The sequence below is a fragment of the Oryctolagus cuniculus genome, chromosome 3 (genome assembly GCF_051225735.1).
Source record: "Oryctolagus cuniculus isolate XC-2025 breed Fujian yellow rabbit chromosome 3, ASM5122573v1, whole genome shotgun sequence".
NCBI classification, from domain to species: Eukaryota; Metazoa; Chordata; class Mammalia; order Lagomorpha; family Leporidae; genus Oryctolagus; species Oryctolagus cuniculus.
The window spans coordinates 108,376,751-108,403,548 of NC_142869.1; the positions used below are offsets into that span (position 1 = coordinate 108,376,751).

A 26,798-nucleotide genomic window follows, 5' to 3' on the forward strand; every position below is an offset into this window, starting at 1 on the left:
AAGTTACTTTAAAAACAGAAAAATCAGCGGCCAGCAAGTAAAGCTGCCGCCTACAATGCTGGCATCCCATATGGGTGCTGGTTTGTGTCCTGGCTACTCTACTTCTGGTCCAGCTCCCTGCTAATGGCCTGGGAAAAGCAGCAGAAAATGGCCCAAGTGTTTGGGCGGTTGCCACCCATATGGGAGATCCAGATGGAGCACCTAGCTCCTGGTGTTGGCATGGCTCATCCTGGGCTGCTGTGGCTATCTGGGGAGTGAACCAGAGGATAGAAGTTTTCTTTCTCTTTCTCTCTGTGTAACACTTTCAAATAAATAAATATTAAAAAAAAGAAAAGAAAAATCAACCAATCTTATAAGAAACTGATGTAAACAAAAAAAGGAAAATTTCTAACCACTTTGCAATTATTTTACTTAAGCTTTTTAATCTCAACATATTACCATTAACATACTTACGAATAAACATCATTATCCACAATGATTCCTTCAGTGAGATGAGGCCATGTAGTTGCTAAATGAAGTTCACTAAAACAAACAAAACATAAAATATATCTACAAGCTTTAACATATTATACATATAGTCCTGATACACTAATTCAACTTCTAGAAATACATTCCAAAGAAATAACCAAAAATGTACATGCAAGTCTGAGAAAAGTGGTGTTACTTATAAAACAAGGAACTGAAAACAACTGGTTTAGCAAATGGTACCACATGCATATGAAATTAATGTTTTCCAGACATTAAAAAGTCATGTTACACATAATAACCAAAAGTATAATGCAAACATGAATGGATCAACAAAATGTGTTATACAGTATATCCATCCAATGGCATATTTACAGTCATATACTGAATCAGGCTACAACATGGATGAACCTCAAAAACACTACGCTTCCAAGTGCTTGGGCCCTGCACCCCATGGGAGACCAGGAGAAGCACCTGGCTCCTGCCATCGGATCAGTGTGGTGCGCCGGCCGCAGCGCGCTGGCCGCGGCAGCCACTGGAGGGTGAACCAACGGCAAAGGAAGACCTTTCTCTCTATCTCTCTCTCTCACTGTCCACTCTGCCTGTCAAAAACAAAAAAACAAACAAACAAACAAAAAAAACCACGACACTTAAATAAAAAAACCAAACACCAAAGTCCACATTTAGTATGGCTCCATTTACATGAAATGTCCAGAACAAACAAATCCACAGTGACAGAAAGATTAATGTTTGCCTAGAGCTGGAGGAGCCAGAAAGATTATGGAAAGTGGGATTATGTCTAAAAGGTGAAGAGTTTCTTTTTGAGGTAACGAAAATGCTCTGGAATTGTACAGTGGTGATGATTGCACAAACTCTCTAAATACTATAAACAACTAAATTACACATTTAAAAATGGTAAATTTTATGGTCAGTGAATTGCCTCTCAATTTTGAAAATTCATATTATACATCAGGAGTTGGAAAACTTTCTTCAAAGAACCAGTATAAGTACTTTAGGCACTGTGAACCATGTACAGGCTCTATTACATTGTCTTCTTCTTCTTGTTTTTTTTTTAAATAATCCTTAAAGTGTGAATATCATTCTGAGCTCACTAGCCATACAAAAACAGGCTACTGGCCAGGTCTGGCCCAAAGACTACAGTTGGCCAAATTCTTATGGTAAATGAATATTACATTTCCAAAAGTCTTGTAAATGCAATAAAGAAAGCAGGGGTGGTTATAAATTCCCAGCACTGTACTCATTACAATAGTCCACAGTATCATAAAGCACTGTAAAGTCAATCTGAATTTAAAATCATCCCAAAATTTAAGATAGGCTGAAAATCTAATTACCTATTGGGATCTTACCTAATAGGATCTTCACAGGCACCAAATGGTAACTTGCCAAACTCCAAGCCTCCAACTTCTCCTCCTACCAGGGCATCTATATCTGAACAAAAGAAACATTATTCTAGTATTTGGCACAAAAAAAAAGGAAAAAGACAAATAATAATCTAATCTATTTAGGTTAAGCGTTATGGAAAATTATAGCTTTAGAAGCATTTAATTTATTTGAAAGGCAGAAGTGTAGAGAAAGAGAGAGAGAGAGAGAGAGACAGAGAGAGAGAGAGAGAGAGAGAGAGAGAAAGAGAGGTCTTCATTCCCAAAATGGAGCTTTAACTAGCTGTGCCACAGCATCAACCCCAAAAGCATTTATTATGGAACACATACAAATATTAAAGGTTTCACCCACTAACAAGAACATTAAGTAAGAGAGTACATTTATTCTTTATTTTTGCATTGTTTCATTCAAGTCATGCCTTCTAACTTTTATCCTTCTAAAATGTTCCTTAAATATTACTTAAGAATATTATCCCTATAATTTTTTCCATATTTTCTAAGAATATGATTAATATCATCTAAAAAGAAGGATTATCTAGGATTTAAAAATTTTATCAAGCCACATTCATCAGTTTTGCTGTCAATAATTTCTGAATAACAAATTAGCAAATTTGTCATAATTCATAAAATTCTACATTGGATGACAGCAGATGGAAAATTTAAAGTTGAAGAAAAATTCTCCTTTAAATTATAAATAGAATCTGAGATCAGAGAATTTAGTGGGTACATCAACCCCATTAGTACATCCCTCCTGAGGCAGTAATAAATACTTCTTAAAGACATTCAAAGGATGCATTTCTCCCTGAAATAATACAGATGATGGCTTTTGACAATTTATACCAGGAATTCCTAAAATTAAAGTCTATTGTTGAGTTACAAACACTCCCCAGATTTGTTAAAAGCATGCTTGCCATTTATTAACATTCTAAGTTTTTAAAATCAGTCTTTAATATGGCTTGATTACTTGACTCAGTAAGTTTTCTTAGGTCCAGTCATCTCCTTTTCCCAACTAAAGAATGGTTACAATAATAAAAATCACAATGATTAGCATTACTGCAAGATGTGAATTTTTAAAAGCTTCAAAATTTACAATAAGCACATTTTTATAAATTAGTATGTTAAAATTATTACTGAAATACAATAGTACAAAAATTTTAACTGAATTAAAACTTGAGAAGTAACATTACAGGATGAAAAGAATAGGAGATTTAGAGTTTGACTAGTGTTCAAATGCAAACTTTATGACTTGGTGGCCATTTGACCTTGGGCCAGTTACTTTAAAGAAATTTATATTCTCTTAAGAAACATGTATATCTAAGAAACATAATTCCTATCTCATGTAAAATGAAAATTACACAAAATAGGATATAAAATGCCAACCACAGTGTCTAACTTACATATCAGTCCCTTTTCCTTACTTTTTAAAAAATGTTTATTTATTTTCCCCCCAAAGAAACCCTTTAAGGACTACAGACTTCATGCATTTCCTAAGTACAACTTTAGGAATATAGTGATTCTTCCCACTATACCCACCTACCCACCCACTCCCTCACCTCTCCCTCACTTCCCCCTCCCATTCCCAGTCCCATTCTCTACTAAGATCCATTTTCAATTAACTTTATACACAGAAGACCAACTCTATACCAAGTATAGAGTTCAACAATTTGCACGAAAAAAAAAAAAAACCCAAGAAAAACAAAAAACTGTTACTCAACAGTCAAGACAAGGTCTGTTCAAAGTCATTGCATCTCGAAGTTAATTTCATTATTTTTAGAAACTTAATCAACTTTAATGAAGCACCCAAGAATAATACATCTTTTGCTAGCACTTAGACATATTTATAATACAACTCTTTGAGGACAGAGGTCCTATATGGGAGGTTAGTGCACAGTGTTGTTAATTTAACAATTAACACTCTTATGTATGCCATCAGTGATCACCCAGACTCTTCACATGAAAATGTTAAGAATTTTTATGGCCTTTCAATTCAAATCTGTCAATAGAACACTAACAGAGACCTTCTTGGTAATCAAAACTGTACTGTTGGATTCCAGCTCTTGGGCATCTTTTCTCATCAGCAGACCACACCAACATGGGAAATCTTTAAAATTGTTTAATAGAGGCTTTGGAAAGAATAAAAGCTGGAGTAGGCATTGAAACTTCTAACCAGAGCCTACCACACACTGTCCAGTGGGTATTGCTATCTGAGAACTACAAATGCCAACACAAACAGGTAAATCTTTCTTGTAATACAAACCTAAAGCTTAGCACTTATCTCCCTTTGCTGTAGTGTACAGGTAGCTTATACTGCCCATCAGAGTTTTAAATTACTCAGGATATATAAAATGGAACATTCAAAAGGTTAAAGAAGTTCTACATTACCTCTACTTTCATGTTTAACCTAGCAATTTTGGTCTCAAGCCTATAAATAATCAAATACTTGGAAGAAAAATAAACAGAAAAGAATACTAGTTTATATCTCTTTGGAGGAGATGGACCGAAAAATGTTTAAGAAAATAAAATCCTGCACCGTGTGGCAGCTGGACAGCAGAGGCCAGCTTGACCGCCAGTCCCAGGCACCTGCACCTGCAGCCAGGCTGTGGCCTGTGGCTGTCTCAGGCGCCCACCTCTTTGCGTAGGGTTCTCCTCCATTAGTAACCACAGCTGAAACAGACATCTTCCACATTGTGCACACTGGTTCTGCCTTTGTCCTCACAAGTTGATATTTTGCATTAGCATGGAACTTGTGGGCATGGGAGGGTTGAGAGAATTCTAACACAAAACATCCTATTAAAATTGTACTTGAGAGATGAAAAAACTCCTGTTGTATTTTGACAGAATTATTTTTATTAAAATACACATCCATAAAAAAATTATTCAAAAGTTTATATTAAATTTTTTAGACATTCTTCAATATAATTATACTCTTATGTAAAAATAATATCCAGAAAAAAAAACTCACTTAATTAAGATATAGCACATCAGGCTGAATTTTCCAGAATTTAGGTCATGTCTTATTCATATTTGTGTCCTTGGCAAAGCCTGTCCTTGGCAAAGCCTGGCCTATCACAGGCTAACAATTAATGATTAATTAAAATGATTGATTAAAAACTGAATAAATTCCTTTATCAATATCTAAGCACGCAAATTAATTTTGAATATATATTTTTAAAGCTTTTTTACTATTTTATTTATTTGAGAGATAGAAACAGGCAGACACAGAACTCTGATCTGCTGGCTCACTCCCCTAATGTCCCAAAGGTATGGTGTAAGCTATCAGTGAGGAATTCATATGGTTGACAGGGACCCAGCTAGGTAGGCCATCATCTACAACCTCTCAGAAGCTGTGTATTAGAAGGGAGCTGGAGGGCCGGTACCGCGGCTCAATAGGCTAATCTTCCGCCTTGTGGCGCCGGCACACCAGGTTCTAGTCCCAGTTGGGACACCGGATTCTATCCCGGTTGCCCCTCTTCCAGGCCAGCTCTCTGTTGTGGCCAGGGAGTGCAGTGGAGGATGGCCCAAGTGCTTGGGCCCTGCACCCCATGGGAGACCAGGAGAAGCACCTGGCTCCTGCCTTTGGATCAGCATGGTATGCCGGTCGCAGCGTGCCAGCCGCGGCAGCCATTGGAGGGTGAACCAACGGCAAAGGAAGACCTTTTTCTCTGTCTCTCTCTCTCTCTCACTATCGACTCTGCCTGTCAGAAAAAAAAAAAAAAAAAAAGAAAGAAAGAAATTCTAAAACCAGACATTTTAATCATCCACTACTTAAGAATTTACAGTACATGATGTTCTACAGTAGGAGATGCTTTAAAATTATATTAGCTTCCCAAGACAGATTGTCAAATACCGAAGAATGTTATCTGTAGAAAACCTACAGAGCTTTTCTTTAAGAGAAAAAATGACAAGGCAATGAAAGCAGCAATATTACATTTTAAATGAATTACAAATACTTCTACAGTAAAGCTTTGAAATAGCTAAGCAATTTTAATTTCTGAACATATTTTCTTTTCTTCTCTATTTATATTCAGTAAGTTAAATACAGTTCTACATGATCTCACCTGGAGGTTGCTGAGGCCAAAAATATTGCTGCCAATCCTGAAGTACATAGGTAAATCGAATAGCAATGCTTACTGGAGGCAGTGGAGTTAAAGGACATCCCTAGAAAACAAATGTATAGACAATACCATATAAAATGTGAGTACTCTTACTCTATTAAATTCAATGTACACAAAGATAATACCATTTTAATGTGAGTACTCTTATTCTATTAAATTCGACAAAATTTCAAACTTAAGGAATAGGTAAAATACAACCATTATGAAATGTGGATTTTCAGTTTATAGTGTTACACAACAGTGTGTGTAATCTAGCCATTAAAAATGGAAAGGGGAAGGGGGTTGGTGCTATGGCGTGGTGGGTAAAGCTGTCGCCTCCAGTGTTGGCATCCCATATGAGTCCCGATGTTCCACTTAACAATCCAGCTCTCTGCTATGGCCTGGGAAAGCAGTGGAAGATGGCCCAAGTCCTTGGGGCCCTATACCCTCATGGGAGACACAGAGGAAGCTCTAGCTCCCGGCTTTGGATCGGCAAACCTCTGGCCATTGCGGCCATTTAGGGAGTGACTCAGCAGATTGAAGACCTCTCACTCTCTCTCTACCTCTCTCTGTAACTCTGCCTTTCAAATAAAATAAATAAATCTAAAAAAAAAAAAAAAAAAAAGGGAAAAGGGGCGGTATTGTGGTATACTGGGTTAAGCCATTGCCTGCCTGCAACACTGGCATACCTCACTGGAGCACTGCTCTGCCTCCAGTCAAGATCCCTGCTAATGTGCCTGGGAAGGAAGTGTGAGGTGGTCCAAGTACTTGGGCCCCTGCCACCCACATGGCAGACTTAGATGGAGTTCCTGACTCCTGGCTCTGGCCTGGCCCAGCTCCAACTATCATGACCATTTGGGGAATAAACTAGCAAATGGAAGGTCACTTTCTATCACTGTGCCTTTCAAATAAATAAAATCTTTAAAAATATTAATGGACAGGGGCCAGTGTGGTGGTGTAGTGGGTTAAGCTGCTGCATCCCATATGGGTACCAGTTCTAGTCCTAGTTGCTCCCCGCTAATATGCCTGGGAAAGCAGAAGAAGATGGCCCAGGTACTTGGGCCCCTGTACCCACATAGGAGATCCAGATAAAGCTCCCGGCTTTGGGCTTCTGCCTGGCCCAGCCCTGGCATTGCAGCCACTTGGGAAGGAAGGCAGCAGATTCCTTACTCTCTGTGTAATGTGGCTTTCAAATAAATAAATATATCTTATTTATTTTTATGAAAGAAATTCTCACTCAGAAGATGAATTAGGAATGATCAAAAAGGAAGAACCTATAGTAAGAAATAGTATTAGCAAATGTCAGACTCAATTTTAAAAAATGGAAAAGTAAACTATTCAAAGAATCATTATATATGTTTATGAATTTATGTGTATAAGGCATTTTCATAATTCTGTATTACTGCTTCCATAAATGTTTTCATCTGATGAAAAGGCTGTAAAGCTAAAAATGCTTTAAAAACAATATCTCAGAGAAAATTACTTTAAAATAAGGTAGCTTACACAATACTGCTACTAATAATAAGAAAGGAGATATTAAATAACATAAAGCAAAAATATTCTTTCAAAATATCTTTTACAATTTAAATTATGAAATAGTTTCCTACTATTCATTTCAGACACATTCAATGTGGGGAGAAAAAAAGGTGACTGATTGTTTTTTATTTTCAAAATTCACTTATTCATTTGAGAGAGAGAGCTCGGAGAGAACAAGAACATTTCCTCACCTGCTGGTTCACTTCCTAAATGCCCACAATGGTAGGGGCTGGGATGGGGGTGGCAGGGGAAGACTAAAGCCAGGAGCTAGGAATGCAATCTAAGTCTTCCATGTGGGTGGCAGAATACAATTACTTGAGCCATCACCACAGCCTCCCAGGGTCTGCATTAGCAGGAAGCTGGAGGAGGCAGAGCTGGAAACTGAATGTAGTTACTCTGACATGGCAGGTAGGTGTCTTAACTGCTAGGCTAAATTCCCACCCCCAACTCACTTTTTAAAAAAAAATTTTTGTTTAATTTTTAGTTACCTTATCTTTTAATTCCATTCTCCATGAACTTTTTTTTTTTTTTAAGATATTTTATTTATTTGAAAGGCAGAGTTAAGAGAGAGAGAGAAGGAGAGAGAGAGAGCTTCCATCCTCAGGATCCAGAAGCTTCATCTGGGTCTCCCACATGGGTGTAGGAGCCCAGGCACTTGAGCCATCCTCTGCCGCATTCCCAGGCACATCAGCAGGGAGCTGGGTCAGAAGTTGAACAGCCAGGACTCAAACCTGGTGTCTGTATGGGATGCCAGCATTGCAGGCAGTGGCTTAAAATGTTGGTCCCCAACTCACTTTTTAAATAATATTAAGACTAGGTTTGAGAATACAATCTTTAAAAAAAAAATTACAGTCAGTCTTGAATACTTAATCAGAATTTGGACTAAGACAAATGGGTCACTCATGCAAAACAGATTATATAAACAAATCAGTTAACAAAAGAGAACTTAGATTTATCTTTAAATTCACCAAAAATCATAAAAATATCATCCAAACATCCTATGATCTCATTTTCTTTTCATAATGCTTAATCTATACTAAGTAGAATAGGATATAAATGTATACAGGAATCATCTAGGGAAAATGCAGATTCAATACCATTCTCCATATTTAATTCATTTCCATGTGTTGCTAATGCTGCTGGTCTACAAACGCACTTCAGATAGTAAAGGAGTGACATTTAGCTCAGCAGTAGCATCCATAAATGTCGCTGCAGTAGCTTTATCTGAATATTAACCTAATATGAACTTAGAATATAAGGTAGATAACCACATAAAAGCTAATTTGGTTGCTGTGTCCCAGACAAGCAAGGTAAGATCCTAGCAAATTTTTCTTCAGGTGTGGATAAAAAATAAGTGTGTACCCACAGTAAGGTGCAAATGGTCTAGAAGCCGTAACACAGTCACTCTGCTCCAGTCACAAAGCAATGCAGGTAACTATAGAGATTCCCTAAAGAAACAGCTAGGCTCAAACATGAAATGAGTTATCTCTGTGGTTCCTAGAAAACAAAGAAAATCTGAAGGGCTAAGTGGAGCTTAAGGAACATGTCTGCTGAGCTTCCAGTGTGACAAAGGCAATGATAGTCTGCATTCAATGGAACCCAAAGGACTCTGACCAGGGTGAGGGTACTGCAAGCCTCTCAGCTGAAGCCATACACTAGGGAAGGCACACTTGCTTGGCTTTATTGGAAGCCACTGGCTTCCATTGGCTACCAGGCGGGCTGGAATTATTGTGTGAGGGAAAAGAAACATCACTCTCATATTGTGAGCAAACAAACCCAAGATTCTAAGACAAGATATGCAATATCCCCAATATTATCACAGAGAAAGAAACCCAAACACCCATTTCAAGACCTCATTCTGAAATATTCTTCAGGTAAAGAACAATCACAAAATTACAAAAAAACAAAAACAAACAACCACACAAAACCTGGAGAGGACGTATGGCAAAGTTAAATTTTTAAAATAAAACTACCAATTCAAAATGGGCCAACAAATTGTCCCAAAACATGAAAAAAATACAGTTATAAAACAAATATACAAATCAGCAAGCAGAATATAAAACCATGAAATATAGAGGCCAATGTTATGCCGTAGCAGGGTAGGAGAAAGTTCTCTAATATCTAGGAATATTACAGAAGAGTTCTTAAATTGTAGGTGTCTTCAAACGGGAAAACTAGGTACCTCAAAAGGAAGCATATTCTATTAATTAGTGTCTGAAAATAAACTCTGAGTAAAGGGTAAGTGCCTTTGAACATATGAAATAGATGTTTAAAAGTAATTTTTATAAAGCTAGTAAAGGAGGAGGTTCATATATTAGGTAGCTTTAAACAGGCAAAACTCCTGATGAACCCAACCAGGTCTCAACTATTGTACTACAATTCACCCTAAACTTTATGAAAAAGAGAGTTTTGTTAAAGTTTTTGACAAATGATATGACAAACTGATTAGGAATCCTTTTTTTAAGCGTATAACTATAAACAGCCAAAATCTAAGTCAAACTCCACAGATCAAGACAATCCCTGGTTTCAAAACACAGAAATTCATGGGGTTAGCACTGTGGAATAGGGGACTAAGCCTCCGCCTGCAGTGCTGGCATCCCATATGGGCACGGGTTCCATTCCCGGCTGCTCCTTTTTTTTAAGAAGATTTATGTATTTATTTGAAAGTCAGAGTTAGAAAGAAAGAGAGAAGGAGAGGCAGAGAGAGAGGGAGAAATCCTCCATCTTCTGGTTCACTTCCCAATAGGCCGCAACAGCTGAAGCTGTGCCGATCTGAAGCCAGTAGTCGGGAGCTTCTTCCAGGTCTCCCAGGTGGGTGCAAGGGTCCAAGGAGTTAGGCCACCTTCTACTGCTTTCCCAGGCCAAAGCAGAGAGCTGGATCGGAAGTAGAGCAGCCAGGACATGAGCTGGTGCCCATATGGGATGCTGGTGGCGGCTTTACTCACTATGCCACAGTGCCGGCCCATGTGTCTCTTCTGATTCAGCTCTCTGCTTATGGCCTGGGAAAGCAGCGGAAGATGGCCCACACAGGAGACCTGGAAGAATCGCCTGGCTCCTGGCTTCAGATTGGCCCAGCTCCAGCTGTTGTGGCCATTTGGGGAGTGAACCAGAGGATGGAAGACCTTTCTTTCTGTCTGTAACTCTCTCTCTCAAATAAATAAAATCTTAAAACAAAACATAACAAAACACAGAAAGTCAGCTACCCAAAGTAGTGACAAAAGGATCATAAAACAGTATTTATTAATGTATTCTCAAAAAGAAAGAACAAACTATTAATATATGCATCTGGCCAGAAATTTGACCTAAAAATTTTTTTTAAGATTTATTTTTATTTATTTGAAAGATTTACAGAGAGAGGTAGAGACAGAGAGAGGTCTTCCATTTGCTGGTTCACTCCCCAGATGGCCACAACAGCCGGAGCTGTGCGGATTCGAAGCCAGGAGCTTCTTCCAGGTCTCCCACATGGGTGAATGGGCCCAAGGACTTAGGCCATCTTCTACTGCTATCCCAGGCCATAGAGACAGCTGGATCTGAAGTGGAGCAGCTGTGACTAGAACCGGTGCCCATATGGGATGCCGGCGCTTCAGGCCAGGGCTTTAACCCACTATGCCACAGTGCCGGCCCCTTGACCTAAAAATTTTCAATAAAATTGAGGACTTCTAATGAGTGAAAAAGAAGACTAGTGAAGTAGAAATTAACACATGCCCACCTTTTAAAAAATTTCCCATAATTCTACATGCAGAATTAAGTAATATTTACAGTACCTCACAGCCCAGAAAACCTTTGAAAAGAAAATTAGCTATAGGGGCTGGCACTATGGCATAGCAGGTAAAGCTGCCACCTGCAGTGCCAGCATCCCATATTGGCACAGGTTTGAGACCCGGCTGTTCCACTTCCTATCCAGCTCTCTGCTATGGCCTGGGAAAGCATTGGAAGATGACCCAAGACCTTGGGCCCCTGAACCCACGTGGGAGACCCAGAAGAAGCTCCTGGCTCCTGGCTTCGGATTGGCACGGCTCCATTCATTGCGGCCAATTGGAGAGTGAACCAGCAGATCGAAGACCTCCCTCTCTCTGACTCTCTTTCTCTCTGGGTAACTCTGACTTTCAAGCAAAATAAATAAATCTTTAAAAAAAAAAAAAAAAGAAAATTAGGTATATACATGGAACCCTCTAAAATATATGCTTTTATGATTTTTTTAAATGGAGATACCACAAGAATCTATTAACAGCAGTTACTCTGAGGTAAGGAAATGGATGAAAAGAATATTTTACTTTACTTAAATCTCCTAACCTGGTACATGCATTACTTTTTTAAAATGTCGAATGGATTTATCTGGGTGGTATTATTCCTACCATTATACTAATTAACACCTTAACATTGAAAACAAAATTTTCTCAATAAATCCTAATCTTAAATATCTAACAAATAATACCTATTTAAAAAGAAATTTTAGCATTTTTTTCGTAGTTGTTTTTTTTCCTTTTTAAAATTGTCAAACGTTCAGAAAGGCTGGAAAACTCAGTAGTTCTCCCTTACCCCAGGTTTCGCTTTCCCCAGTTTCAGTTAACTCACAGTGAACCACAGTACTGTGTCAGCTCACCTCGGCACCAGAAGGATATCAGAATAGTACAATAAGAACATTTGAGAAACAGGGCACATTCATGTGACTTTCTTGACACTGTATTGTTATAATTGTTCTTTATTGTTGTTAATCTCTTACTGTGCCTAAGTATGTATGTATGTATGTATGTACAAGAAAAAACGTATGGTTTGGTACTATTCACAACCGCATTCTCCTCTGATAAAAGAACTACTACAGTACAGTGAACACGTAACTTTCACCAAGTTGATTAATTATTAATATATGCAATACTTTGATTGAACCTTTTAAAAATAAGTTCTTAACACTCATCCCTAAATGCTTCAGCCACTGATATTTTCTAATATATAGCCCATATTAAAATAGTCACAGTTAACCTAATCTTTTCCTTACAACTATTTTGTTTGGAATACGTAGCCAATCAAGAATTACGTACTGCATTTCGCTGTCAGATCTCGTTAGTCTCCCTTAAACAGCTCCCACCCTTTATTTTGCCTATCATGGCATTGACATTTTTAAGTCTAGATCAGTCACTTTCCAAAGTATCACTTTGGAAATATGTGATCACTTCCTTGCATTCTGATTTAAGTTAAACATTTTGGCATGAATGGTACATAGATAATGATATACCCTGTTCAATGTATCATATAATGTCAGTTTATTAAGAAAGTTCAATCATTTGGGGCAGATGATGTGGCACAACAGGTTAAGCCACTGCCTGCAACACAGGCATCTCATATAGGTGCCAGTTCAAGTCTTGGCTGCTCCACTTATGATCCAGCTCCCTAATGCACCTTGGAGAGCAGCAGAAGATGGCATAAGTGCTTAGGTCCCTGCATCCATGTCGGAGACCCAGATGAAGCTCCTGGCTCCTGGCTTTGGCCTGGCCTACCCCAGGCCATTGCAAGCATTTAGGGAGAGAGCCAACAGATAGATGATTTCTCTTTTTCTGTCTCCCTCTAACTCTGCCTTTCAAATAAAAAAATATAAAATAAAATAAAACGAATACCTTATGTATAAAAAAACTGTTAAAAAGTTTGATCACTTATTAACTTTAGCACTTAAAATAACCCAAATTTAAACTGGCATCCTTATAAGCAAGGGGTAATATTTCTCTAGGTTTATCTGGCTTTATTCTCTTTTCTATAGGTATTCACAAACAGCACATTAAATCCTAATGTTTCTCCCAGAGCAGCATAGGCAAGTCCAAGTCCTCCACATCTTTATGACAGTTTTTTTTTTTTTTTTTTTTTTTTTTTTCCTAACAGGCAGAGTTAGACAGTGAGAGAGACAGACAGAAAGGTCTTCCTTCTGCTGGTTCACCCCTGAAATGGCTGCTACAGCTGGCGCACTGCGCCAATCCGAAGCCAGGAGCCAGGTGCTTCCTCCTGGTCTCCCATGCGGGTGCAGGGGCCCAAGTACCTGGGCCATCCTCCACTGCCACAGCAGAGAGCTGGACTGGAAGAGGAGCAACCAGGACAGAATCCAGCACCCCAACTGGGACTAGAATCCAGGGTGCCGGCGCCACAGGCAGAGGATTAGCCTAGTGAGCCGTGGCGCCAGCCTATGACAGTGCTTTTATAGAACACTAGAGATATATTCTTCACATCCCAATATACCCTACAGTTCTCACTTACAGAATACAAGTCAGATTATCTCAAATCAAATTGAATCAAAGTTAAAAAAAAAAAAAAAAGGCAATTCAGAACCAAAAAAAGGTTCATGTCTCCAAGAAGTTTGAACAAGTGAGCAGCTACTTAAAGCCCAACCAAGCTGGGGAGACTGGCAATATTACCACTAAAGGACAAGGAGTAGAAGAGAACAGTCAATAAATGTTGACAGACTGAACAACTGGAAAAAAACTCAGCTGTTTCTTTGGCTAAATTAGTTCAATAAAAAAAATCCATTTAAGTATTTTGTTTCTTTAAATATACATAGTAATTTATACAGTCAATTATAGCTTTCTTCTAATCAGCTGTATTACTGATATTATAGAGAAATGTTTCTTTAAGCTCATAAAGTCATCAAATGAGTACTTTTATGTGCATCCCAGATAAGACTGACAGTATCAATGACAACTCACAATCTTTGATTTGAAGATATCCAGCAGACCTGATAAATGAGTATACTGATTTGGCACTTTTCGAAGATGAACCATTTCAAAATCAGTTCGGACACCAGGACCCTGACATTCTCCCACATACATTCTTCGCCATTTGTGATGAATTTGCACGAAGAGTGGCACCTGACTATAGGATATGATTAAAAAGGAATAGAATGTAAGTTCATTAAACACTGAATAACCCAAATATCAAATTTATCTTGTGTTAAATTATGTTAATCTCAAATATTCAAAGCACTAAACAACCAACACTACAAAACACAGGTCTATATTTTTATCAGAGACTGTTCCCTTCTCCTTACACTAATAAACTGAAGAAGTGATCGTATAATGGTACTTTACTAGGAACACTGTCATTAAGTGGGTAAAATCATGAAATAACATAATGAAAACTTTTCTGAATAAAAGCAATCATATTAGTGTTCCAAATTCATAATAAAGTACTTTATTTACAAGTATTAAATAATATATACTAAACCAACATTATTGCAAAATAATATTTTATGGTTTATCATTTAAAGATAGAATCGATCCTCCTTATTTACAGATTTCCAAAGTTGCAAACTAAATAGTAAAATTTATTTGTAAACCCAAAACCAATATGCATAGCATTTTCACAGTCATTTGCACACAAAATCTGAGTTACCTAACTTAACATCCATGTTCCCAGCTAAGGGCAAAAAAGAACACTCTTTACCTTCTTGTTTTAGCTCTCAAACAAGTGCCCTTTTCATGATCTACTTGGTGCTACATTTCTTGTGTTTTTTGTTTATGATTTCACTCTTCAAAATGGTCCAAAAGCAATAGTTGAAGGTAGTGTTCCTAGGTTCGAGATGGTTATGATATGCCTTACAGGAGTTAGATAAACTTGGTTCAGGTAGGTTATAGTACTATAGGCTGGGAGTTCAATTATTAATAAATCAATATATACATGAGATAAAGAATCTTTAAACAGAAATACAAAAAGTTATATGAGAGTACTTCAAAAATTTGTGGAAAGAATTAAAAGTTTAGGTTGGTGCAAAAAAATTCAAAATCATACATACGAAGTGTTTTTTAAAAAGTTTGGGGCAAATATGTATTATTAAAAAAAAAACTACACATGGACTTGAATTTTCTTGACCAAAATAAACTTACCTTTTAGTTCCATTTTTCCACAAACTTTATAAAGCACCCACATATATTAACTGGTTGACAAAATGTGACCAGAGGCTTGCAAGAATCTAACTCGGCTTGCAAGAATCTAATTCTCTAGTTCTCACGTGAGCAATGGTTCAGAAGTTGGTAATTCAGTGTTTGTGGCACTCTCTAGAACATAAATATCTTGAATAACAAGAACAATAACAATACATTTCTGAGTTAATAATGCTATATTAGTAAACATCCTAATCATTTCTTTTTAAAAAAATGTCCATACTAAATCCAATTAGGATAGACTACAAATCACACCCACTTAAATAAATTTTTCTCCACTCTAAAAATAATGAGTGTCTTGGTCTGTTCGATACATATATATTAAATACAATTTCAAAACAGTGATTAAGCAAACCTCATGTTCTTAAATACACCCATTTAAGAACAAGGTCTAAAAATACTTGAAAATTACTTTTGAAAAAGTTATTCCAATCTAAAATTACTCATTTTAAAATTTGTTTTGGAAGACAATTTAATAAAGTAAGTTTCTGAAAACAAAGCACAAAAACAGTACTATTTATTCTCCATTTCAACAAATTTTTATTTAGATTCCCTTTAGGAATAACCTCCGTAACAGTTTTATTAATTCTGTCCTTGCACACCAAATTCCAGTATAAGAATATGTAAGTATATGAACTGTTTCTAATTACCCCTAAAAAATATAATATTTATAACAGTGTACCTTCATAAGTTATCATTAAAAATAGCTTTAGTGTATAGTCTAGGTTATGTCCACCTACCAGCCAGTGTTTCCCAATGCAATGGAAACAGAACTCAAAAGAAGGTTGCACTTAGATTCACTGAGAACAGCATCACTGTGTGCAGCAGGGGCAATCACCACAAATTCACGCAGCCCATACCTTAAAAAAAGGAAACACTATATTGAACAGGGAAAGCTTCAGGATCTAAAAGTCCACTCACTGAAAAAACATGAAAAAAATTCCCGATAGGAAATTTAACAAGCCAAAGTATGAACTATAGGTGTTTCTTTTTTTTCAATAGCAGCTGAATATACAACATACTAAATTTTTGTTAAGAAGCACTAACTTCATTTACCTACTAGCTCCCTTCTATTCTCTAGACAAATTAGAAGCAATCTGATAAAATCACAAAGTGTTAAACAATGATTTCACCTTTAAAGATATGTTTGCAAGATAAAAGAAAGCAAGCACTGACAGCACTTAGTCTTTCAATATGGTAATGTTTGAAAGTCCCTAAATGGCAGGAAAATAATTATCAGTCATGATATACATCTGTTGTATAAAAGTTCACTTAATATGCTAAAGAATTCTTGTATTCTTTCACTCAATAACACATAACAGGAGTCACACAATTATCAGAAAACAACTTAGCTCTTGCTATAACATCTACATTAACAAAAACTTGTAATTTAGTTGCCTAGTCACCTAAAATCACAAATTTGCTGCCAAACATCACAAATATGTAAGGTCTATTTGGTAATCTTGCCTACTAAAAATTTCTCTCCCATCCAATCATCTATATATTTTTTTAAAAAATTTTTTGAGAGGCAGACACACACACAGACAGAAAAAGAGGGAAAGAACTCCCAGCCACTAGTTCACTTCCCAAATGTCTGTAAGGGACAGAGTTTGGCCAAAGACCAGGCAGAGGTCAAGGCCAGAAGCCAGGAACTCAATCCAGATCTCCCACATGTCTGGCAAGAATCCAACTACTTGAGCCATCACCACTGTTTCCCACAGTCTGCATTAGCAGGAAGCTGAAAACAGGAGCCAGAGCCAAGGATCAAATCCAGGTGCTCAAATGTGGGACATTTTGTACTAACCAATGATTTAACAACTAGGCCAAAAAAATCACCTGTAATAAATTTTTTAAAGATTTATTTATCTGTAGCACTCTGGCCTCAGAATCAGCCCTAAAGGCACTCGGATCTGGCTGAAAAGCCCATGAGAGTATTTCAGGCATGGAAAGCCAAGACACTCTGGCAAAAAGATCTCTGTGAGTGAGATCCCAGTGGAAAGAACAGGTCTTCAAAGAGGGAGGTGCCTTTCTCTGAAGGGAGGAGAGAACCTCCACTTTGACTATGACCTTGTCTAAACAAGATAAGAGTCGGAGAACTCAAGCGGCTTCCATAGCCTTGGAAACTCATGACTGGTGCATAGGGAGATTACTGATGCCATAGACAGGAGTGTCAATTTGTAAAGTCAACAACAGGAGTCACTGTGCACTTACTCCTCATGTAGGATCTCTGTCCTTAATGTGCTGTACACTGAGGCTTAATGCTATAACGAGTACTCAAACAGTATATTTCACTTTGTGTTTCTATGGGGGTGCAAACTGTTGAAATCTTTACTTAATGTACACTAAACTGATCTTCTGTTAAAAAAAAAAAAAAAAAAAAAAAAAAAAAAAAAAAAGAAACTATCAATTCCCAACTTGACTCTCACTGGGATTAAACATGACAATAGGTCTGATCTGATTTCATCATCATTTAAAAAAAAATCATCTATTATTTTTCACTTTATGTTTCTGTGTGGGAACAAACTGTTGAAATCCTTACTTAAGGTATACTAAGCTGATCTTCTGTATACTAAGATAATCGAAAATGAATCTTGATGTGAATGGAAGGGGAGAGGGAGTGGGAAAGGGGAGGGTGGTGGGTGGGAGGGACGGTATGGGGGGGAAAGCCATTGTAACCCATGAGACGTACTTTGGAAATTTATATTCATTAAATAAAAGATAAAAAAAAAAAAAAAAAGCTTAAAAAAAAAAAAGATTTATTTATCTGAAAGGCAGAGTTACAGAACAAGAGAGAGGGGAAGAGAGAGAGATCTTCCTTCTGCTGGTTCACTCCACAAATGGCCCCAATGGCCAGAGCACAGCCAATCCAAAGCCAGGAGCTTCTTCCAGTTCTCCCACACCAATGCAGGGGCCCAAGGACTTGTACCATCTTCCACTGCTTTCCCAGGCGCATTAGCAGGGAGCCAAATCAGAAGTGGAGCAGCCAGGCCTTAAACCAGCACCCATACAGGATGCCAACACTGCAGAAAGCAGTTTTACCTGCTACATCACAGTGCTAGCCCCACACTTTACAATTTTTTAAATGAAAATATTTATGAAAGGTATTGCTTGTTTACCAGTTTATTTTACTCTCTAGATATGTATAATTAAGAACATTTACTTTTTTTATTATTTGACAGGCAGAGTTAGGCAGTGAGAGAGACAGACAGAAAGGTCTTCCCTCTGTTGGTTCACCCCCCAAATGCTTGCTACAGCCCATGTGCTGCACCAATCCAAAGCCAGGAGCCAGGTGCCTCCTCCTGGTCTCCCATGCGGGTGCAGGGCACAAGTACCGGGGCCATCCTCCACTGCCTTCCCAGGCCACAGCAGAGAGCTGGCCTGGAAGAGGAGCAACCAGGACTAGAACTGGCGCCCACATGGGAGGCCAGGGCCGCAGGCGGAGGATTAATCAAGTGAGCCATGGTGCTGGCCCCAGAACATTTACTTTTATGAACATTCTCCTCAAGAAACCCTCTGGGGCCGGCGCCGTGGCTCACTAGGCTAATCCTCCGCCTTGCGGCGCCGGCACACCGGGTTCTAGTCCCGGTCGGGGCGCCGGATTCTGTCCCGGTTGCCCCTCTTCCAGGCCAGCCCTCTGCTGTGGCCAGGGAGTGCAGTGGAGGATGGCCCAGGTGCTTGGGCCCTGCACCCCATGGGGAGACCAGGAAAAAGCACCTGGCTCCTGGCTCCTGCCATCGGATCAGCGCGGTGCGCCGGCCGCAGCGCGCCGGCCGCGGCGGCCATTGGAGGGTGAACCAACGGCAAAAGGAAGACCTTTCTCTCTGTCTCTCTCTCTCTCTCACTATCCACTCTGCCTGTCAAAAAAAATAAAATAAAAAAAAAAAAAAAAAAAAAAGAAACCCTCTGAAGAACCATAAAGATGAAAAAGTATAAAAGTATAATTCATAATGTTACTATTTGTTTATATGACAAAAAATGATTTCATCTCCTCACCTTGCCTCCAACCTCCTACCCCTGAAATCAAAATTAGTAATATACAGGCAGCATCAAATAATGCCAGAGCTTTGAATTTTAAGCTTTCAGGGTTTTAAAAATATTTTTCCTTTTTTCAAATGTCCTTTGAAGAAAGAAAACAAAACTAGTGAACAGTCTACCCTTCACATTAGTATGAAACTACTGACAATGGTTTCTTGGCTATTCGAGAAATGTCCATCTGTCCATATACTATCCTACCCATCAAAAAGATTAAATATACTTTCTATACTTCCTTTCAAAAGCCAATTCCTTTGTGATTTGTTCTTTGATTCATTTTACATTTCTGCAACAATACTGCAATAGGTTATTTCTACAAATACTCATATATGTGTAATAAACTCCTAGAAGTTCATGGATAAAAAGAACCTTTGCATTTTTATCACTGACAGTTGCTAACAAATACTATTTTGCTGTCCACATACACAAAAATTTTTCAGTGTATACTCCCCATTAATAATACCTCAAACTGACTCACTTCTCATTTTTCTATAATAAACTTTCTATCCTTATGTTTTTGTGTTCTCTATCTGTAATGTCTCCCCACCACACGCAACACAGCATGCTGCCATCACCGAAAATCCAAATCCTGACAGATTCAGGTCTTTAAAGATTTACTTCAAGTACCACCCTACCACTACCCACCCCCTTAAATGTCCTTTCTTCTATGAATTTTCTCCTACTAAGATGGTCTTGAAAGTATCAATATAAGTCACTGATTTACATTCTTTACTAGGTCTGCTTGAGGCCTGAGATCATGACCTGAAGTTAACAAACATCAGTGAGGGCTTTAAAAACAAATATCAACAACAGAAATCAACCAGACTTTAAAATGGGCACAAAAAATAATTTGCATAATAAACTGTACCACCAAATATGGTGATAATAAATAATGAGAAAATCATTTTAAATGTATTTTTATTTATTTCTAATTTTAAAAAACACTTTATTCCAGAATAGTTTTAAATTTACAAAACAAACACTGTAGAGTAGTAATACAGAGAAGAAACCATTTATTAGATGTATTTAAATACATAGTACCTACAAAAATATCTTGGAAATAAAAAATTAAAGGTGCTCAATAAGCAATTCCTATTTTGAATTTTTTCTTTGGTGATTCTTTACATATTACAATATGCATCTTTAATTTATAATCTACTCAGGTTAATTCTGGTACAATCTAACAATTTTACCCAGTATTGCTCCATTTCTTCCCCTCCTCCTTCATGTAATATTATCATATATTACAGTTACTTATGTTTTATAAATCCAACAATATGGTGCTAAATTATTACTTAAGTGATCATACTTTTTAATCAAGAAAATATACCTTTTGGTTTTTTTTCTTCTATTTTTTTTTAACTTTTATTTAATGAATATAAATTTCCAAAGTACAGCTTATGGAGTACAGTGGCTCCCCCCCACCATAACTTCTCTCCCACCCACAACCCTCCCTTTCCCGCTCCTTCTCCCCTTCCATTTACATCAAGATTCATTTTCAATTCTCTTTATATACAGAAGATCAGTTTAGTATACAATAAGAAAAGATTTCAACAGTTTGCACCCACATAGAAACACCAAGTGAAAAAATACTGTTTGAGTACTCGTTATAGCATTAAATCTCAATGTACCGCACATTAAGGACAGAGATCCTACATGAAGAGTAAGTGCACAGTGACTCCTGTTGTTGACTTTATAAGTTGACACTCCTGTTTATGGCATCAGTAATCTCCCTATGCTCCAGTCATGAGTTTCCAAGGCTATGGAAGCCTTTTGAGTTCACCGACTCTTATCTTGAAAATATACCTTTTGTATTTACTACAGTTATTTCCAGTGCTCTTCATCAGTTTCCGTGGATTCAAGTTACCTTGTCTATTGCCTTTAGTGCTAACCATACAGTCAACTTCTCAGTCTTTGTTTATATGACTTCACTATTTCACATTTATTTTTGAAAAACATCTTCAGTGGACATAGAATTCTTAGTTGACAGTTCTTTCTTTCAGCACTTGGAATATATTACTCCACAATCAATAAAATTAGAGAAGGTAAAGTAAATGTAACAACAGACACTACAGAAATAAAAACAATCATCAGAAATTACTACAAAGAGTTGTATGCCAACAAACTGGGAATCTATCAGAAATGGATAGATTCCTGGACACAAGCAACCTACCTAAATTGAACCATGAAGACACAGAAAACCTAAACAGACCCATAACCAAGACAGAAATTGAATCAGTATTAAAGGCCCTCCCAGCAAAGAAAAGGCTGGGTCTGGATGGATTCACTGCTGAATTTTACCGGACATTTAAAGAAGAACTAGCTCCAATTCTCTCAAGCTATTCAAAACAACCGAAAGGGAGGGAATCCTCCCAAGTTTGTTCTACAAAGCCAGAAACACCTTAATTCCTAAACCTGAAAAAGATGCAGCAGAAAATGAGAATTACAGACCAATTTCCTTGATGAACACAGATGCAAAAATCCTCAATAAAATTCTCGCCAATAGAATGCAACAACACATCAGAAAGATCATCCACCCAGACCAAGTGGGATTTATCCTTGGTATGCAGGGATGGTTCAACATTTGCTAATCAAACAATGTGATACACCACATTAACAAACTGCAAAAGAAAAACCATATGATTATCTCAATAGATGCCGAGAAAGCATTTGATAAAATACAACACCCTTTCATGATGAAAACTCTAAGCAAATTGGGTATAGAAGGAACATTCCTCAACACAATCAAGGCAATTGATGACAAACCCATGGCCAACATCACATTAAATGGGGAAAGTCTGGAAGCATTCCCACTGAAATCCAGTACCAGACATGGATGCCCACTCTCACCACTGCTCTTCAATATAGTACTGGTACTGGAAGTTTTAGCCAGAGAAATTAGGCAAGAAAAAGAAATCAATGGGATACAAATTGGGAAGGAAGAAGTCAAACTACCTCTCTTTGCAGATGATACTCTTTCTTTAGTTTATCCAAAGAACTAAGAGACAACTGGAACTCATAGAAGAGTTTGGCAAAGTAGCAGGATATAAAATCAATACACAAAAATTAACAGCCTTTGTATATACAGAAAATGCCATGGCTGAGAAAGAACATCTAAGATTAATCCCATTCACAATAGCTATAAAAAAAATCAAATACCTTGGAATAAACTTAACCAAGGATGTTAAAGATCTCTATGATGAGAATTACAAAACTTTAAAAGAAAAAAATAGAAGAAGATACAAAAAAGATGGAAAAATCTTCCATGTTCATGGATTGGAAGATTCAGTATCATCAAAATATCCATTCTTCCAAAAACAATTTACAGATACAATGCTATGCCAATCAAAATACCAAAGACATTCTTCTCAGATCTGGAAAAAATGATGCTGAAATTCATATGGAGGCACAGGAGACCTCGAATAGCTAAAGCAATCTTGTACAACAAAAACAGAGCTGGAGGCATCAAAATACCAGATTTCAACACATACTACAGAGAAGTTATAATCAAAGCAGCCTAGTACCTAGTACTGGTACAAAAACAGATGGATAGATGAATGGAACAGAATGGAAGCACCATAAATCAATCCAAACATTTACAACCAACTTATATTTGATCAAGGAGCTAAAACCAATTTCTGGAGCAAGGACAGTCATTTCAACAAATGGTGCTGGGAAAACTAGATTTCCACCTGCAGAGTATGAAGCAAGACCCCTACCTTACACTTTACACAAAAATCCACTCAACATGGATTAAAAATCTAAATATAAAACTTGACACCATCAAATTATTAGAGAACATTGGAGAAACCCTGCAAGATATTGGCACAGGCAAAGACTTCTTGGAAAAGACCCCAGAGGCACAGGCAGCCAAAGCCAAAATTAACAACTGGGATTACATCAAATTGAGAAGTTTCTGTACTTCAAAAGAAACACTCAGGAAAGTGAAAAGAAAACCATAAGAATGGGAGTAAATATTTGCAAATTATGCAACTGATAAAGGATTAATAACCAGAATCTACAAAGATCAAGAAACTCCACAACAACAAAACAAACAACCCATTTAAGAGATGGGCCAAGGACCTCAACAGACATTTTTCAAAAGAAGAAATCCAAATGGCTAACAGACACATGAAAAAATGTTCAGGATCACTAGCCATCAGGGAATTGCAAATCAAAACCACAATGAAGTTTCACCTCAACCTGTTAGAATGCCTTTCATACAGAAATCAACAAATAATAGATGCTGGCGAGGATGTGGGGAAAAAGTCACATTAATCCACTGTTGGTGGGAATGCAAATTGGTAAAGCCACTATGGAAGACAGTTTGGAGATACCTCAGAAAACTGAATATAGACCTACCAAATGACCAAGCCATCCCATTCCTCAGAATTTACCTGAGGGAAAGTAAATTGGCAAATAAAAGAGCTATCTGCACTTCAATGTTTACTGCAGCTCAATTCACAATAGCTAAGATAGGGAATCAACCTAAATGCCTGTCAATGGAAGACTGGATAAAGAAATTATGGGATATGTACTCCAGAGAATACTACACAGTGGTTAAAAAAAATAAAAAAAGAAATCCAGTCATTTGCAGCAAAATGGAGGAATCTGGAAAACATCATGCTGAGTGAAATAAGCCAGTCCCAAAGTGACAAATAGTATATGTTCTCTCTGATCTGTAACAACTGAGCACCTAAAAGGAAACCTGTATTAGTGAAACTGACACTATGAGAAGCAATGACTTGATCAGCCCTTGTCCTGACTGTCAAGGAACACTTTACTATTTTATTCTTTTTAGTATTTTCTTTTTATCCTTAATACCATTGGTAGAACTCTTTACTTAGCACAGAATTATTCGTAGGTATTTAAATCCGATTGAAAATTGTTCCCTGTTAAAAATAAGAGAAGGAGGAGATGTACAGTTTGGCACACGTTCCCTTGGACTTAACCCTAAGGGTAAAGCTAAAAACTTGCCATGGGATTCCAAATCCAATTAAGTTGGTAGGTACCAATGCCATCTTGCTAAAGTGATCCATAACTGATCATAAGTCCATAACTGATCATAAAGATAGGATTAAGTGTCAAAGGGATCACATAAATAAGACCAAGTGTCTGCTAATAATAATTGGTAGAATTAAAAAGGAGAGAACAATCCGACATGGGAAGCAGGACACACAGCAGACTCATTAAATGACAAATGCCCTAAACAGCACTCTGGCCTCAGAATTAGCCCTTAAGGCATTCAGATATGGCTTAAAAGCTCATGAGAGTATTTCAGGCATGGAAAGCCAAGACACTGTAGCAAAAAATGACCTATGTGAAAGATCTCTGTGAGTGAGATTCTAGTGGAAAGAAGGGACCATCAAAGAAGGAGGTACCTTTCTTTGAAGGGAGGAGAGAACTTCCACTTTGATTATGGCTTTGTCTAAATAATGTCGGAGTTTGTGGACTCAAGAGGCTTCACAGCCTTGGCAGCTCATGATAAGAGCCTAGGGTGATTACTGATGTCACAAATACGAGTTTCAATTGTTAAATCAACCACAGAAGTCACTGTGCACTTGATCCCCATGTAGGACCTCTGTCCTTAATGTGTTGTACTATGAGAATTAATGGTAAAACTAGTCTTCAAACTGTACTTTATACTTTGTATGCCTGTGTGGGTGCAAACTGTTGAAATCTTTACTTAGAGTTGATCTTCTGTATACAAAGATAATTAAAAATGAATCTTAATGAAGAATGGGATGGGAGAGGGAGTAGGAGGTGGGATGGTTTGGGGGTGGGAGGGTGGGTATGGGGGGAAGAACCACTATAATCCCAAAGTTGTACTTATGAAATTTTTATTTATTAAATAAAAGCTTTCTGTAAAAAAGAAATTATGGTACATATACAGAGAGGAATACTATTCAGCCACTAAAAAGATCAAGTCCTCTCACCTGTCACAATATAGATGAACCTGGAGAACACTATGTTGTGAAATAAGGAGATGACAGCAAGGAAGGAGAGATAAGAACACAACAGTACCATGCATTCTAAGTTCAAAATAGTTCTTGTGGAGGGTTGCCCCAGGTATTTGATGGAGTCTCCCAAGCTAATGGTGGTATCAGCCTCCACAGCTCCATGCAAAGATGCAAATCATCTACCTGGGAAAACCTCTCACACCACAGAAAAACCTAACAGAGAAAATAATTGTAGTTGAAGTACGCTTCTTACACTGTAGTCCATACTATAATGGACTGCCTCTGGCTGTGCTGCCCAGTGTCACCTTGCAAGCATATGGCAACAGTCACCCTAAGAAAAGACTGTGACTACAAATGTACTTCCTGATTACACATTACAGATTTCCATATTACAGCAACAGTAAGCCCCTACCTGACGTGCTTGCCTGCTGCTTTCTTGCACTGTAATCAATAAGCCCAGCTCTGCTTTCTAAGCACCCTGATGAATTCTTTTACTTTCAAACATCACAGTTACGTCTGAGCTCTCTTGGATCGCCACTGCGTAAATGTAGTTTTCATGTCATCCAAGGATATGAAGAGTCTACCTCAACCTTTCTATGGCTCTCATACAGGATCTCTCTGTTAAGCTTCTGAATAAGCCACCACTTGCCTGGAGCCGGGACTGCAACCTTGGCCTACCGAAGATTCATGTTTTCCCTACCCGTTCTCCATCCAATTGCTATTTTTAGTTGGCAAAGCTACAGATTTTTGCCTCAAACAAGAATCATATCTACCCATAAGGCAACAGAGCTGGTAGCTTCTGTGGCCAGACTACACTGGAAAGCTACAGTTTCCACCAACACAGATTACAAAGGAAAGGAGAGGTAATAAGAACAGCAACAAGAAAAGATGCCACAAATGGTTATTTTAAAATAATGTGTCTGGATTTATTAACTTTTTTTCAGGAAGAAATGGCCAACCATTTTGTACCATCACTACCAGAGGCCCTGTAAATAAACGGTAACCACAAAGACAAACACTTTTAAAAGCCATACTAATTATTCAACTACATTTTAAAAGACATCTTCTGGACTGTGTTTTAGCTTACTGCTGCTGTTCCTTAGTGGGACCAATAAAGTGTAATTGAAGCTTTCTAAGGCCCAAAGACAAGGCTGGACAGAGACAAAAAAATGGAGACAAATTTTGTCCTCAGTTAAATTCAGCTATGTTTTCCTGTATTTTTCCCACTCTGAATACAGCCTCCCCAAGCATCTATAGTTCTCATGCTTTCTGTATTAGTTTGTATCACTACTGTAACAAAGTCCCATAAAATGGGTGACTTAAACACACAACAAATTTAGGGCCAGTGCTGTGCTGCAGCAGGTAAAGCTGCTGCCTGCAGTGCCAGCATCC

The 26,798-nt window shown here is 37.7% G+C and overlaps 1 protein-coding gene across 8 annotated transcripts in view; it reads right to left on the reverse strand.

Annotated features, from left to right (window-relative positions):
• The window catches only part of RAB3GAP1 (RAB3 GTPase activating protein catalytic subunit 1), a 116,385-nt gene that overhangs the window by 46,705 nt on the left and 42,882 nt on the right, over positions 1 to 26,798 (reverse strand). For all 8 annotated transcript variants that reach the window (XM_002712424.6, XM_008258517.5, XM_070071007.2 and 5 more), the window contains 5 exons: positions 16,155 to 16,274; positions 14,182 to 14,347; positions 5,924 to 6,023; positions 1,833 to 1,914; positions 454 to 522 (listed from right to left, as the gene is read on the reverse strand). In XM_002712424.6, the coding sequence (XP_002712470.1) occupies positions 454 to 522; positions 1,833 to 1,914; positions 5,924 to 6,023; positions 14,182 to 14,347; positions 16,155 to 16,274 (537 nt within the window). The remainder of the gene's footprint in view (positions 1 to 453; positions 523 to 1,832; positions 1,915 to 5,923; positions 6,024 to 14,181; positions 14,348 to 16,154; positions 16,275 to 26,798) is intronic.